Source organism: Drosophila takahashii, chromosome 3L (genome assembly GCF_030179915.1).
Source record: "Drosophila takahashii strain IR98-3 E-12201 chromosome 3L, DtakHiC1v2, whole genome shotgun sequence".
Classification (NCBI taxonomy): Eukaryota; Metazoa; Arthropoda; class Insecta; order Diptera; family Drosophilidae; genus Drosophila; species Drosophila takahashii.
This window is the reverse complement of record NC_091680.1, coordinates 17,412,780-17,429,031: the sequence shown is the minus strand read 5'-3', so window position 1 is coordinate 17,429,031 and position 16,252 is coordinate 17,412,780. Positions and strand designations below refer to the sequence as shown.

The window sequence follows — 16,252 nt, the reverse complement described above, 5'->3', positions numbered from 1 at the left end:
AAAAAATATAAAATATTTTAATTAAACATATAGAATATTTATATATTTTTTGTACATAACGTAACTAACTTTTCCTTTGTTATAATTTAATACACATTTTGGGTTACCATTGCAAATGATGTATTGCTGTATATATACTTTTTATAAAGGGAAAATAATCTTAGCATTAAATAGAATTTGAATTTCATATTAGGAATTTCTTCTTTTTATGGGAGAAGCTCCGTCTGCCTCAGACAATATCTTAAGAAAGACTGTCGGCCTTAGGTCAGTGTCAAAGAGTATGATTATACCCCTGTGAGAAGAGCGCGCATGCACTGAGATATTGTGCAGTTCTCTTAGATTTTTTTTACGGCGAATTGGATAATGTGGCCAGAAGGCAGGGATTTCAATAAAATACACTGGAGTTGGCACAAAAAGAGCTAATGACAATATAAATTCGCATGGCGTATGGAAATGCGTGGCAGATGGGAAGCCGGGAGAAACTGGCCGTGGGATTTCCCGCTCGTTGAAGGGAAAGCGGAATCAGGATGATGAAAATCGGGGAAAATAGCGGGTGGAAGTGGAAGGCAGCTGACAGCAGTTATCGCTGGAGCGAAAGGCAGTAATTAGCGTAAATTGAGTTGGTAAAAAGCGCAAGTGTTCAAAATCCACCCAGCCACTTGTGCCTCGCCACCCACAAGGGCCACCAAAAACCCCCTTTTTCTCACCCCACCCCTCCCCTCGTTCAGATGTAGTTGTCCCTTGTTTTTGTGGTTGCCGCTGCTGCTGTTGTTGATTATGTGGCAATTAGTTGTCGCTTTTGTGGCAAGCCGCGCGACACTTTCAATCAGAGCTCCTTATTCCGACAGCCGCATAATGCCCATCCAGGTGGGGCTTACTGAGCTAATTAAACAAGCCGATTACTGCCCGACATCCCGCTGACCTTGACCACCCACCCCCCTCGACCCACTCTAAGTCCATCCCGGAAAAGTTTGCCACAACTCCTAACCGACTCGACCCCATAACATTTCTCCAGTTATCAACTTTCTGCACATATTGTCAGAGGTGTTTAAAAGTCTGGGTCACTGGTGGGTTAAGTGGGCGGCGGGGGATACTGGGGGCGTGGCTGCAGTCTAATGAGCGGCATTCGGTACTTGCTCGGTATTAGAAACTTTACGAAAAGGCAAAAAACCAAAAGTTTCCAATTTGGTTGCACAGAAAATATTTTTGCAGGAATTTGTTGAACTTCTAGCCCAACGAACAAAAAATGCACTTTTAAATATATTGAAGAGAATATTAGAAATTTTAGTTTTGATTAAAACGAATTAAAGACAATCTTTCAAGGGTGGGGCTTGCTAAATTTATTTTTAATTTAAACTTTTGCCAGCAAGATAGCATAAGTTTAAAGTCAAAAATAAATTGCTAAAGAAAATAGTACCAGTCAAAACTAAAAGCAAACTTTCAAGTGTGCGGTTAAATTTATTTATTTTTTCATTTTCACTTTTGCAGTCAAATTTTGCAATTTGACTTCGAAAAACACTCTAAAAGATTTCCTCTATGATTGATGATTTTGTGTGAAGCCAAATCTTTAGTTTTTCGAGTAAATGTGAAAGTTCTTTCTATTCATTTTAATTTCTGCCCGGACTCTCACTCATTTGGCATCTTACAAAACATTTCCCCTAGCTCAACAGCCCCGGGGCAAATGCAGTTCATTTGCCGAGCGAAAATTTTATGATTTATGAAAATGTTCTACGAATATTTTTGTTCCCTCCCGCATTTAAATGGAAGGGTGTGATTCCGCCCACATTGTAATACAATCAGGATCTGGCTTGGAATTAAATCTGCTAACCGAGTTACAGCGCTCGAGGAAAGGGGGAGACTGGAGGTTCTGTTCTGGGGCATTGTTGCATATTCAACAATTGCATCTGCAAACCGACGAAGTAATAACAAATGCAAATTTTAAGCTCAAGAATTTTCGTTTGCAAAAATTGTATACATTTTTTTTGCAAGCTCATATTTTACTTATTTGTGTTTTTTGCCTTCGGCAACAGCAGGCAAAAGTGCAAATGAGTTTTGGCCGGCCCTCAATTCCCCTGACAATTGAATTTGTTTAAATTGTTGCCTGCTAAACTTGTGAGGGAGCGGCGGAATCGTAACCATGCATCAGCAATCAGGAAAGGGGAGATCCACTAAAACTTCAAGTCGGAACACATTGTCCTCCTCGCTGAGAGCCAATATAATCAAGCGGCAGCAGCTGGCGAAAAATGATGTGGCAATGTGTGGGTATGTGCGGGTATGTGCGGGATGCACTTGGGAAAAATCTAATTAATATTAATATGCATCTAATTTATTTATAAAAAAACTAAAACTAAATAAGTAAGTAGGATATTTACATATTAAACAATGAATATTAAATATGGAATTTTCAAACTTTCTTAATAAACTAATCTAATTAAAATCAAATCATTTATCATCATTTGGCCAATAAAATCATCCAATTTCATCACATTGAGCTTACAATTAGCGGATTATTTTTATTAATGTTAAGTAATATATACAAAAGAATTTCATATCGATATCGTTTACTAATCTCGAGATATTGAAGAAGAAAGTGGCTAATAATTACTAAGACCCCTTTTTAAACTAAGACTAATTTTTTATTTTTATTTTTTTGAATTTCTTTATCTGTAGATGGGGTGACTCCTGGGCAGCAGGCTGCAGGACTTGGGCACTGATGAGTTCACTTCAGTGAGCAAATGAAACGATATTGTTGTCAATTTAGGTGCAACAAAGAGCAGCAATGCGTCCCCTCTCTTTTCATCCGCCGGCAGACAAGGACAAGACAAAACAAACAGCATACGTGATGAGCGAGCGAGAGGGAGTCATTGGGGCTGCCGGATGTCGGAGGGGGAGAGCGATAGCTGGCGTAACAACAAAGGCAAACAACAACAAATTGCATGTCCTTCCGCCTAAGGTTGCAACACAATATACAACGCACTCATATTTACTTTGTTCGGAGGATCCTGTTCCAGGCTTTCTGTCTCTGTCTCCTCCTCTATCTCCGTCCCTATTTTCCCCCTTTCCCCCACATCCCCCCTCTCGCTCGCACCTGGACCCCGACGAACTCCTCGCCCAGTTGCAACATTAATGAAAACTGCAAGCGACCTGACACAGATACGTGTGGTACGGTGGGAAAAAGGGAGTGGAAAGTGGGCGGAGAAGGACACACGGCCACGGCTGCACCTTTATTTACAGAACCAGGGAGCGGAGGGTTCGGGAAGCTTTTCCAGAATTGGACAATATTTTTAGCCATTTTCAGTGCCTGATTTTCCTCCGGGTGATCTAGGATAATTGCCAACTAAACTGGGCTTAATGGTTTGGCAAGGGTCCGCAATTTAAGCAAACTCGTTTAGAGCGAAAGTTACATTTTAAGAAATTGGCAAATAAATGTTGGTAACATATTTGAAATGTTTTCACTGGTAGCCCAGATAAATGCTGGCAAGTTTACTCGATAAAATATATAGATAAACATAAAATGTTTGGAATTTCAAACTAAATTGAAATAAAAATGCCAGCCATGATTTATCAAAAATAGAAGCTGACGTAGTAACAATTTTCCAGGTAGCCGTGTACCATTTTTTTATCGATTCACATCTAACTCAATTTGAGAGGTTTTTCCAATTTTTTTAGACAGCTTCATAAATTAGTTTTGAGCAGTTTACCTCCAAATAAAAATATATAACTTGCCTACAACGTAGCCAAGTGCTAATTGATCTTTAATTGAAACAAAGCTTAGAAAATAATTCCTTATTTCTTTTGACCAATCCAAATTTACCAAAAACATTGAATAGACAGAGTTGATTTATTATCGATTGATGGGTTGATAAATAGATGGGTAAATAAGTTAAATAAATAAATAAATAAATTAGGAATTACAATTAGGCGTAGACTACAGCTGAGCAGAGCAGTGAGAAATGGCTTTTATCCTCGAGGACATCCCTTTGCATCCTTTGCGTTCAGAGCCTGACAACCTCGACGCCCTGAGGCGCGAATAAGGACTCGGCTGCCAATTTGAGCTTCTCGTTGACCAATTTGGCGATTTTTGGCGTGCGTCGCCACACAAATTCGCGGGTGCGGTCGTGATTGTCCTTGCTCTCCACCTCCACCTGTGTGCGTGTTTGTCAAAGGATCAAAGGTTGATTGGTCAAAGAAAACGGGTGGAATAGGCCTTCACTCACCTGCTTCGGCTGCTGCACCTTGATGGACATTAGGGTGGCCCGATCATCGAGGACGCTGAACTTGATGCGTCCAATCATCTCATTCGTCCTGGCCGTCGCACTCTTCACGCTCCTCACGCTGCCCTTCTTGAAGGACTTCTCCACCCGCAGGACCAGCGGGCCCAGGGTGAACTTGGCCTTGATCGTGGAGTTGCGTCCCTCGGCATCGCTGATCACCTTCACATTTCCCACCCGCTTCAAGGACGCCAGTCCGGAGAGTCTTCCCTCGGCCTTCTGCAGCTTCTCCACCGCAGCTCCACTCGAGGCCCCCGCCTTCGAGGCCCCCGCAGGCTGATTGTAGTTTCCTGATTTCACGCCAGACGCCTTTTTCGTGTTCTGCTTGTTCGAGGACTTGTTCTTTTGACTCGTTTTCGGCCCCGAAACGGTGCGCGTTTCCGCCTTCGGTGACTCGGCATCGGATTGGGAGGCAGCCGGGGCTGCGGGGTCAGAGGTCAGGGCCTCACTGGGCCTCTTCTCAACGGCTTTGATGGCCAGCTCCGACTGTAATTGCGTCAATTGCTCCTGCAGCTTCACCGCAGCCTCCCGAGCCTCCTGATTCGAATGGCCGGAACGAGGCTCCGAGCGCGTGTTCTTCCTGCAAAGGGGAACGAATTTGAGTTGGTAAATAGGACACGGCTTGATTGCAGTCCATGCACTGCCTTAAAAAGGATTCAAAGGATTCTTAGTCAGAAATCACAGAAGGCATTTTACAAAATCCAAACAACGGATGATTATAAAAAAAGACTCTAAGGGCCGTTTTCTCATCCGCATGCTAAAGTTAAGTTAAAGTTAAAGTACGCTTTAATAATTTAATCTTTAAAATTAACATATGAAAGAGAATTAAATTACAAATTAGTGATTAATCAAGTTAAAGAATTTTAAGTTCGAAATATAGGTACTTATATATCTTTATATGTGAAGGAATTGTTACAAAGAAAAATGGTATAATTTTATTACATTTTAAAGTATGACATTTAAATCAAAAAGAAACTTAGAATATTTATTTATTTAAAGATCAAAGAAATTACTTACAGCTTCTTGTGACCTCCGACCTTGCTAGTGGTGGTTTGCTTCTTGTTGGCGGCCTTGACCGTTGACCCGCTGGCGGCATTTGGCGAGGCCCAGCGACCAGTTAGGTTCACCACATAGGGATCATAGTTATCCGAAACAATACGATTGATTCTCGAGAAGATGGCGTCGATGAAGTGATTGTGGCGCGCCTGGAAAGCATCCGTGGACATATCGATGACGTTGTTCTTCAGGTCACCTGTGTGGGGTCAAAGGTCGTGGGGAAGGGGCGTGGGGTAAAGGGCGGCGAGGGCGGAAAAATGTTCACATTAGTACGGTTCAGCTGAACACATTGAAAGTTCAAATCGAGGGGGAAAACGGGAGTGGGCGGACATTGTGGTTTCATTTTCGTGAGGGTGAGTGAGTGAGTGGGGGTGTGGGTGTGATTTTCCATAGGCATTCGCTTTGTTTTCAACCTCTAATTACATTCAAGTGCAAAAGTGTGTGAGAGTGTGTGTTTGCTGACCACAGATACACACTAACGCACTAAGACCCCAGTGATTATACGTTTCCTGTGTGTTGGTGGCTGGGGTTAGCAAATAATGTGAAAAAAAGAACACCAACATTAAAGCCCCACCTCCAACAAGCAGTTAATTTTACATTCGTGTACGTAGTAAAAATCCAATAACCAAGGTTGAGCGACGCAATTTACAGCAGTTTTCCTATCATAAATCTTTGAAACTTTAGTGTTAATTAATAGGGTGCTTAATCATTTCATAATTAAGTGATTTGTTGAGCCTTTTTGTTATTGCAAAATAATTATTAAATATCAGAGTTTGCTATTCGATAAACTAGGTAAAATAATCGAACATTTAATAATAACCGTTTCTGGAGATAATTAAAAAAAGCATGGCTAACCAAAAATATTAAGTGACAGTGTCCTGTTTATTTATCTCATTATGCCAGATTCCGCGGCTTTCTAATTAGTTTTAAGGTATTTTTCGGGGGAAAAAACTTTCAGGAAGATCCAGCAAAATGCCACAGAGATGTCCCAACTTAGTGGTCACCTAACCCCATAAATTTATTTCCGAAACTGTCATCCTCGGCGAGAGGGTGTGCAGCGATTTGCAGGACATTGCCGTCACCCAGGACCCCGGGTCCTAATCCTTGTCTCCTCCTTATCGCGGCGACCCATCACCGGGGCCAGTTCCCTGTTCGTAACCCACAAGCGGATATAATCTCACACTAGACCACCGCTGAACGTGATGAGGTACTAATGTACTTTTTGCATGTTAAGCCCGCCCCACCCACAGTGAGTCCGTTAAGTACTCGCCCACGCCCAGAACAGGGTTCACTTTCAGCAGTTGCCCTTTTCCCTGGCTGTTAATTGAAGCGGGAATTTTAAATTTAAAGCGGCATATTCTAAAATAGATAATTGTGTGGGCGTTGGGTGGGGTTATTGCAGAGTTCTTTGGGGGTAAGAAGTGCACAATTACAAGTGGTTAAGAACCAGATCCTAACTAATTACACTTGCTGATGGGCGAGATGGATGATACATATGAGGATGATACATTTACAGAGATAGCTCGGAACATTACTGTAATGACGGATGCTGCTAATGATGAGTGTGTGTGAGGAGCGACAGAGAGGAGTAGAGGACAGACAGAGACAGAGACACCAGTACCTGACCTAAGGTGACGCTTGAAAGTATGCTACGGAAAATAAGAAGAACACAACATTTCCAATTCCACAGATTCTCCAATACCATTAAAAGTTGCACAAGGAATTTCATTTCGCAAATTTATTTAAGCAAATTTTCTTGTTGTTTTGTGGTTTGTTCTTCATCATCTTGCTTTTGTTTTTCTTTACAATAAATAATAAATAAATAAATAAATAAATAATAAATTATAAATTAAATGACCTAAAACGCAAAGTTTAACAATTCTCTATTTTTCTTGTGAAATTTTGCGCTGCCTTTCAAGCGTTAAACTTTTAGCTACAATTTGTTTGTTTTCGATTGAGTACTTTTTTCCATATTTTTACAAAATTTGCGTTATTTACGTTCGGAAAATTATGCGAGCCGAAAAAAGATAGAGGAAAAGCCAAAGATACAAAATGTACATCTTTCGTTTCATCTAAAATGTTCAATTGTAAGCCAAATGTGTGAAAGCAAGAGATAGCGATAGTGCTTAATTGCGTGTGTGTGTGAGTGCGTGAGAGAAACAGAAAAATACAGGTAGAGAGAGACAGACAGAGCGAGTGAGATAGGCAGTGGTTTACATCATGATAACTAATTCCGAATCTGTTTGTTTTGTTTAATTACACAAATAAATACGAAAAAGAGATTACAACTAGAAATAAATAAATTACACTAAGTGAACATTTCTTATTGCTGTTTTGTTGTTGTTGTTACATCAATTTAGCTATAAATGTATGCGGGGCGTGTGTGTGTGTGTGTGGGAGAGAGATAGAGAGATATGTGGATGTGATGGAGTGGGAAAGAGAGAGCAAGGGAAGCAATTCTTCTCCTTCTTCGATATCTCTTATCAATTCTTCTCTTGCTCTGCTTCTTCACATTCTTCCGCCTTCAATTCTTCTTCGCCTTCTTCTTCTTCTTCATCATCTTCATCTTCTGCTTTGTGCTCTCTTTGAATTCAACCATTTTTGTGCTTGGGCATTAAACATGTTGCTGTTGCAGTTGCAGCTGCAACTTGTGCTGCTGTTGTGCGTACAGTTGCTGTTGCAATTCTTTTGTCAGGTGAAACAGTCCGTGCGTAAATAACTCAACAATTGTGCGTTGTGGGGATAGAGTGGGATATTTGGGGATAATTGTGCTGTTTTCGTTGTTTTGCAGATAGTTTGACTAGCACCAAACTCTCGATAAATTCATCCCCCTTTTCGGGGGATGCGTAAACATATGTACTTAACTCAGTTTTTAATAAATTATAGGATAGCGAGGGGTGGGGGGAGGATAGTCAGTGCAGGCAAAGATGCAATTGCAAGAGTCCGGATCGCGTCCTGCCCCATGGGAAAATGTTCGGAAAATTCGCTTTCCTTTCTTTACTTTTTTTGTTTGTCTGCTTTCATGGGGCTTGTCATTCTCTGTTGCTGTTGTTTGTTGTTTTACTTTTGTTTATATTGTGGGTCCCTGTCTTTAGTTGTTGTTGCAGTTTTTGTTGTTTGTTGTTCATTCAGCAAATGGTTTGGTTAATGCTTCAGCTCTTTTTTGGCCTTCTTGGAGGGACTTGTTGATTTCTTGGCCTTGGTTTCTTTCGTCGCCGTTTCCGACTTCGATTTGGACTCACGTGCTTCGCGGCGGGCCTCGATAATGTCATCGCCGATAATGTCATCGTCGTCATCGTCATCATCATCGTCGGCCTCCTCGTCATCGTCACCGGCGATACCTGCAATTTCACCAATTTCATCGACCCCATCATCAATATCATCATCATCATCATCGTCCTCGTCGTCGTCCTCATAATCGTCATCGTCGGCGTTGTCAATGTCGTTGTTGTCGGTGCCAGCAGGAACATTCCCGGGAGCAACACCGGCAACAAGTGTCGCCGGCTGCCCCAAGGTCGTTCCACTGGCCACCAGCTTATTGTTAATGATGTGGTTGTTGGTTAGAGTGTTCTTGTTGTTGGCTGTGCTTGTGACTGATGTCGTTGCATGCTGCGATGAGGCCTGTGATTGCTGTTGCAGTTTCTGTTGTTGCTGTTGTTGCTGCTGCTGTTGCAGCCGTATGTTTGTTTGTTTCTGTTGTTCGTCAATTGCAAGGGTGCTACTTAAACTACTTGTGCCACCACTAACACCATCTACAAGTGCGTCTTCATCGTAAAAAACATTTTGTTCACCTTCGTTGTTGCTGGCGGCAGCGGCCTGCGCCGGAGCAACGGCAGCGGACACGGACTCATCGGCGGCATTTCCGGCGGCCACGACATCAGCGGCATTTCCGGACTCGGCGGGCAGATCGACGCCGTCGGAGATGCCGGCGCTCACGGAGGAGGCGGCAGCGGGAGCGACCTCATCCAGAGTTTGGGCGGGAGCGGCGGCCACAGCGCTCTGCTGGGCGGTGGCAGCGGGAGCCACCTCGTCATCATCATCCTCATCGTCGTCATCTGGAAAAAAATGTAGATATTAGCCTCGGAAATATTACAAAACTTAATCAACATTCAACGTTTTATTTCTTTGGCGCCCCCGGGTGGACATTGGTTTTTTTAACTTAGATGGTAGCCTACTTACCGCCCAGGATGTCGTCGAACAGCCTGTCTAGATAATCGTCATCATCATCGTCCTCCTCTTCGTCATCATCGCTGGCGGTGGCCGCCGGAGCAGCCTGACCCTGGGGCGTGTCATCCTCCTCGTCGTCGTCATCGTCTTCCTCCTCATCATCATCTGAAAGTCCCGAAATCAAAAGAACTTTGTTACCCAAGGAGAAGGGAGCCACAGAGGAGAGTCACAAAAAATATGTTGGTTAATAAAAGCAGGACAAATATCATTTATGGCTGGGTGCTTGTTGCATTGCTCAGTGGTTGAGTGGTTCAATTGTTCGGTGGGTCGAACAGTTCATACAGTGGTGCTGTGCTGGTGGTGCGGCCTGGTGCATTCAGTGATCTATATATTTGGACCTACCCTCATCGTCATCGATCAGATCTCCTAGATCGGGCTCATCGTCGTCGTCCTCATCGTCATCGTCATCATCATCTTCGCTGGCGGGGGCGACCGCTGGAGCCACCTCGTTGTTGACCGTCTGCTGACGGGAAACAGCCCGCTCGCTCCTCGAAAGTTGCTTAAGGGGCGATGCCTCGATTTGCAGCAGCAACGCGCTCAGCACGCACAGCAAAATGACGAACTTCATTTTGTAAGATCTGCAAGAGATTAAGGAGATGATGTATTTTAAAATCTAAAAATTATAAATGTATATTTTATAAGACTATTTTCAGATGCAATACTTTCTTATTCCCAAAAAAACTGTGATTTAATCCTGCCATAGCATAATTATATCTATAAGTTCCTCCCCAGATCAAAGCTTATTAAGCTGCCCTTCCAAAACCTCTAGAAATTTCTGTGCCGTGACTTCACATACCCACATTTTTTCTCTGTGCAATCACTTTCTTTTTCATGACTGCGAAATTACACATTTAGTGTGCAAACGTCGGTCAGCGGTGGAGTGGTCGTTCGGTCAATAAGCCAGCCACTGAAGAAAGCAGACAAAGGAGCGGCGCCCGTGTGAGAGTGCGAGTGTAAACATGTTTTTGAGCTACGCCTCAAAGTTGCCGCCGGCGGTGTTCACATGTCCAGTTGCTGCCACTTGACACACAGCAGCAACAGTTGCAACAGCGACAGCAACAGCAACAGCAGCAGCATCAGTAGCCACCTGAGCAACAACATCACCTTTTTGGACAGCTGCAGGCGCCACAATGGCAGTTGAAGGCTGAGAGATACAAGCGGGTCTCACTATCCTTCAGCTCGCTTGAAATCGGGCAAAAACGTTTGGCAGAGTCCACAGAGGAAGTCCGGCCTCAAAGGGTATTTGCAACTTCGGTTTGGTGTTGCTGCTGACATTGTTGTTGCTGTTGTTGTAGTTGTTGCCATTGCTGGTGGCTTTTTAGTCATGACAATCAGCACGACCAACAGCCAACGGCAATAGCAAACAACCGCAGCAATTGTTGTTGCTCTTGTTGCTGTTGCTGTCGCAGATGTTGCTGCTGTTATTGTCGCAGTGTCAAGTGCGGCTGCTGCTGCGGGCTCAGTGAAAGCGACTGAGACGCCGACTGCGACGCGGCGTTTTCCCAAAAACTTGTTCGCAGCAACAGCAACAACAGTTGCTGCCGCTTATTGAAAAATGAGTAAAACGCTTTCTGGAAATCAAGTCCAGCGCTGATAAGCAAACGGCAAAGTGGCCATAAACCAAAGTGAAAACCCAGTGACCTACTGGCCAACTGCAGTCCCAGCAGCAACACAAGCGACTCGAAGCGACAGCAGCAACATTGCAACGTCTCGGATTTGAGTGGGTTTGGGTTTCGGGTTTTAGGGCTCGAGGTTTGATAAGCCGCCAAGTCGCTGTTTTATGGCGTTCCAGTGTCTTAAGTTCTTCAAGTGGAAGACAGCCAGCAGCAACATCAGCATCGCGGCAGCAACATCAGCAGTTGCCGTCGCTTAATTAAAAGTTTTACCGAGCAAAGCTCCTGAGCGGTGTTTATTAAATACCGATGCTCCTGGCAAATACCTTCTGAGCCGTCGGGGGGCCTGAAAACTGGGCGGGGAAAGCTCTGGAAAATATGATGACATATCACCTCGCCCAGGCAACGGAGTCGCTAGAACAGTGGGTGTTAATTGCCTAGTAAACATGAGACAGGTAAACAATGTCCAAGATCCAATAAATTTTAATAGAGATTAAAATGAGAAATTCTTCTTTTTATTTAGAGAACACGAATACTAAAAAAGTAGCCACATAAATGTGTTAAACTTTTTCCCAGAAATCCCAGAAGTTGTGAATTTTCCCCATGAAATCTGGTAAATAAATAAAATAAGTCCAAGCTAAACTGACTTCACTACCCACCCTGTTGCACTTGCAGTTTTTCCACTGTAAGAGCCTCTCCTCCTTCGCTCTCCCAGGGGCCTTCTGTTTCGAAGTACTTATAAACTCCTGCCTATTGAAGTCTTGGGAAAATTGCATTTACTTTTCGCACCGTTCCGTCCCCTTTGCCGCAAAGCGCCTTTATCTACCATTTTTCTCACCGAACTCGGAACATTTCACGCGTCATGCCGCAAGAAAGGCAAGAACAAGAACAGCGAGGGAAGGTTGGGAGGTTCCAGTGAGTGGAAGGGTTGAAGGCTGAAGGGCAGGGCAACAATGCAATGCAAAACTTCTGACAAGCGTGGGACAGAAAGTGAGGGGGTGAAGTGGGAGGCGGGTTATAAGTTTTTGCAGTTCTTTAGCTTTGGCAACCACTTGGCTCTCTCTCTTCTGCTTCTTCTTCATCAGATTCTTCTCTTCATCTCCGTTCTGGTGTTGTCTATTGTAGGAACTAACTCATATGGAACGCTGCTCCCACTATACAATATTTTAATGCCCCCTTAGAAAAACGCAGCTAACCGTGTGTGCATTCTACATTAATATTCATGTGCGTGATGCTGATGGAAAAGATACCGGGTTGGGGTGCACAGAAAAAAATGAAATACCAATGATAAAATCCAAAATAAAAACTAAACAAAAAAAATCTCTTAATAAAATTGAGTTATTTAGTAAGAATTTTCTATTGATTTTTCTAAAATAATTAACATTTTAAAAGGCATTTTCAAGAAATTATATAAAATGAATGGCTTAAAAAAATGTTGTAAATAAATCTATTAGGGTTAGAGACTGGACATTTGTTTTTCTATGATCTAAAAGTTATTACTATCCCCATTATTAATATCTCCGCATTTTTCCAGTGCATTTTGGCAGTGTTTGCTGTGCACTTGCACGTCACATAGCCAGCAAAAATTACTTAAGCCCCAGAGGGGCAACGACTGGGATTCGGGGAGCTGGGGGGCAGGGATGGGGTAACTATTGAAGGCGGTGGCCTGAGGCGTGGCAGCTGCCACTTGACGTTGGGGTTCCTTGGCTCCGTCCTCTATCCGCATTGTCATATCAGCGTCATATCAATAAATATGCAGGCCGCACAAAAGGCCACGTGCAGACAGGATTTGCATGCCCTAACCCACCGGCACGCCCCCTCTGCACCTGATTTCCCACAGCCTGGGATCCTTCTTTGTTCGAGTTTGTCTCATATGTTTGCGGAGCCTTGTCTTCGCAGCTGCGTTGCAGTTAATTTTCCAAGACAATGGCCCACGAGGTGGTGTAGAAAAATAAGCTTTACACGTGCCGCTTCAACGGCCACGCCCCCTCAAAATTTACAGTAAGCGTTTTTTGGGAGGGAGAAGCAGCTGCAGTTGCGAAGAGTTTTTTCAGTGGGTTTTAAATCACAGAAAAAGAAGGGAATGGCTTCACAGGGAGATACACTTCTTTAAAAGGACTTGTAAAGAGAATAGTGAGTGTAAAAAAGGCGAAAAAATATTTCTCAAAGAAAACACTGAAAATATGTAATACAAATTCAATGCAAAACGTCTAAAACTTTGGAAAAAAAAATGTTATAAACATATTTTATTATGAAAATATTAAAAATAAATTTCTTAATTTCTGTATTCTTTTTTAAGAAACTTTAATAAAATCTTTTTGATTTTTATTACAGTACACTGTCTACGCAAAAATGGTTGCTATCGTTCTCTCTTGTGTTTTTTTGCATTTTGTTTGCCCCTCTCAGCGTTTCTTTTTCGCATGCACTCGCACGTCACTTGAATTAGGACTTTGTTATCGTCACGGCGGCGCCACCTGGCGGAACAAGCTGGCAGTCTCGGCTGGACGGGGGAATCCCCTCCGAAATCTCCTGACTGACAGGCTGCATAAACTTGGTCATGAACTAACTACTTAGAAGACCAAAAAGCAAAAAAACAGAGAACAGAAAAATAAGAACACTGCGAAAAAGTGGAAAATGAATTGGAGCTACTCGAATTGCCAGCAGACTTTGCTCTGTTAATAGCTTGTCCTTGCTGCAAGTACATACACCCCAATTCATCCGCCCCGTTGGCCCGAGTGTGTTTTGTTTTGGCAGCAAAGTGCTGGCCAATGTAAACAGTGTAAACTATAACTTGGCTGAAACTGGTTGAGGCCGAGATGCCGAGATGCTGTAGCTGGCCAGGAAACACTTAAATTAACTGCTTCAAGTCGCTCGTATGTGGGTCATCTGGGCAGAAGAAACCTGAGAGCCACTGAGAGATGATTACTCAACTTGGTTCGCATCGGTTCCGTATAGTTCTGTATGTATCGCTCGGTATGGTTTGGTTTTGGCTTGGATGGCTTGGTCTGCTGACCGCAGAACCCCAAACAACATCAGCAGCACATGTGAAAATAGAGCGCATAAAAACCAGAGAAATTGCCATTGTACCGAGAGGGGGGGATTCGTGTAGTAGTGTATTGTACTTGGCCCTAAATTGCCGCAGATACAATTTATGACCCGGCCAGTTAAGAGTCCGACTCCGGGCCCAAGTTGCCTTCCGCAGTTGAAAATCAATTAAAAGTTCTTGCCCAAGACGTTTGGCCCATTCCAAGGCTGTTCGGGGAAAATCTTGGAGGAAAAACTGGGCATGCAAACGCTTACATTTCCCACAAAAAAAAGTACAAGAGTGGAAGGTTAAGTGGAACAGATCGAAATCGCTGGCATGCCGCTCCACTTTCACGTACTTTTTAGTCCAATGCTAACTTGCAAACTTGACTTTAAGGATACTCATATTTTCACACAGCAAAATCGATGATAATCCTTGCAGCTTTTTCACAGTTTTCTTATCGGACTGCAAATATTAGCAGAAATTATTAACAAATTTGTAGTCTTCTCTAAATGCACTCGATTTGATTTTGCTGGCGAAATTCATTCTATATTTCACAAGTTTATAGTGAATATTTAAGAAATTTAAGAAATCAATTAGAGAAGATGTGCGATTTAAAATGTTATTCCCAAAAATAACTGGGAACTATCATCTTAACATCGTCACAAGGTAAGTTTTAAAATTTAAAAAAATGATTTAAATTATATTAGGTAAATGATAAAGGGGAAATATTTCTGAATTATTTATATAATAATTGTTCATAATCCTTAGGGCTTTACTTATGTTTTATATCCATTTGCAAAACTAAGAAAATTGAACTTGGAAATAAGCACTCAAGATAATCCTTTTAAATTTTAAAGCCATTTTCCAAGTCTGACTTTAAATATTAAATCTTGGAACACGAAATAGGTGGGAGTTACGAATAATCCTCTCCGTTATTGTATTTGTGATATTTGTAATCCAAAGGCTAACCTTGACTAAGTATTATTCACTGATCTTGGCACAGAACCGATAACAACCGATAATAGTTTTGGGTTTATAGACCGTTTCGCAGCGCTGCGATCTCCTCGAGTTGCCGTGAAAGACTGTCGCTGGCGAATTGCTTCTTGGATGGTTTTTAGTTTTCAGTCTGGCTGAAGGCTTCAGGCTACTGGCCCCCCTTCCTTCTGCCCGATTCTTGGGCAGTGACTTTCTTTTTTACCGCCTCTCTTTACCTGTTTCTTGTGGCGATTCGATTCGTTTCGATTCGAGTCGATGGTGGATTCTGGCCTGAGCTTGGTTGGCTTTTCAGAGATTTCGAATTCGAGTTCGGTTTTCCAACACCGCCGCGCACACAACTGTCTCGCTCGACTGACCGTCTGCAACTGATCGCTGGCAGCCAGCTCGTCTTACCAACATACCAAATACAACCCACCAACTTGGCTCAGAAAAAGCCGAAGCTCGGGCCGAAGCGTGAATTTACATTTTGGCTGCTTTCTTGCTGCTCAGCGGCTCAGCGGTTCGGAGCTCGACTCTCTTTTCTCTCGATTCTTCAATTAATTTGACGAGCTGGGCTGGCCTGGGAAAGTATTTGGCACACTAAACGGCCAGCTATAACAGTTAGCGGCTTGTCAGCGGACCGACAACCTCCCGGGCCAAACACTCGTGAGCTATGATCTAAGAATCCACGACGGGCGAGTCTCGTTGACGGCGGGGCAGTTTTATTGCGGCTCTAAATAAATAAAAAATTAAATGGAACAGGGGCGGGCAATAAAACCCATTTGAATTACTGCACGAATCATAAAACTCCAATTTTCAATTACACAAATGAGAAAGCCTGACCATAAAATGGGATGAGGTGGGATAAAATGGGAATTAAGGCTTAAAATTAAATTTTAATTAACCTCATTTTATATGTTGTAGATTTTGTGTTTTTAATATTTATTTAAATGTAATCTTTAAGCCCCAATTATTTAGTCATGTTGGTATTCCTATGAAATCATTCATAGTGAACTTATATTAAATGTTTTTTGTTTATAATTAAAGCATGACATATTCCTAAAATATTCCAATTTAAAAAT

General features: G+C 42.6%; 1 protein-coding gene across 3 annotated transcripts; it reads right to left on the bottom strand.

Annotated features, from left to right (window-relative positions):
- Positions 1–3,822: 3,822 nt before the first annotated feature.
- ect (ectodermal) lies at positions 3,823–15,576 on the bottom strand. Of its 3 annotated transcripts, none has more exons than XM_017140540.3 (8): positions 15,407–15,576; positions 9,897–10,132; positions 9,507–9,659; positions 9,119–9,382; positions 8,570–8,668; positions 5,289–5,523; positions 4,218–4,851; positions 3,823–4,145 (listed from the first exon to the last, which is right to left on the bottom strand). In XM_017140540.3, the coding sequence occupies exons 2-8, from the start codon at positions 10,120–10,122 to the stop codon at positions 3,996–3,998; spliced, it is 1,761 nt and encodes a 586-aa protein (XP_016996029.1). In that variant the 5' UTR covers positions 10,123–10,132; positions 15,407–15,576; the 3' UTR covers positions 3,823–3,995. The 3 variants fall into 3 exon arrangements, with proteins under 3 accessions (XP_016996029.1, XP_016996030.1, XP_070071283.1); XM_017140541.3 differs by lacking the exon at positions 15,407–15,576 and adding an exon at positions 15,165–15,300; XM_070215182.1 differs by lacking the exons at positions 9,507–9,659; positions 15,407–15,576 and adding an exon at positions 15,165–15,308 and having other exon boundaries at positions 9,119–9,377; positions 9,907–10,132.
- Between the last annotated feature and the right edge of the window lie 676 nt (positions 15,577–16,252).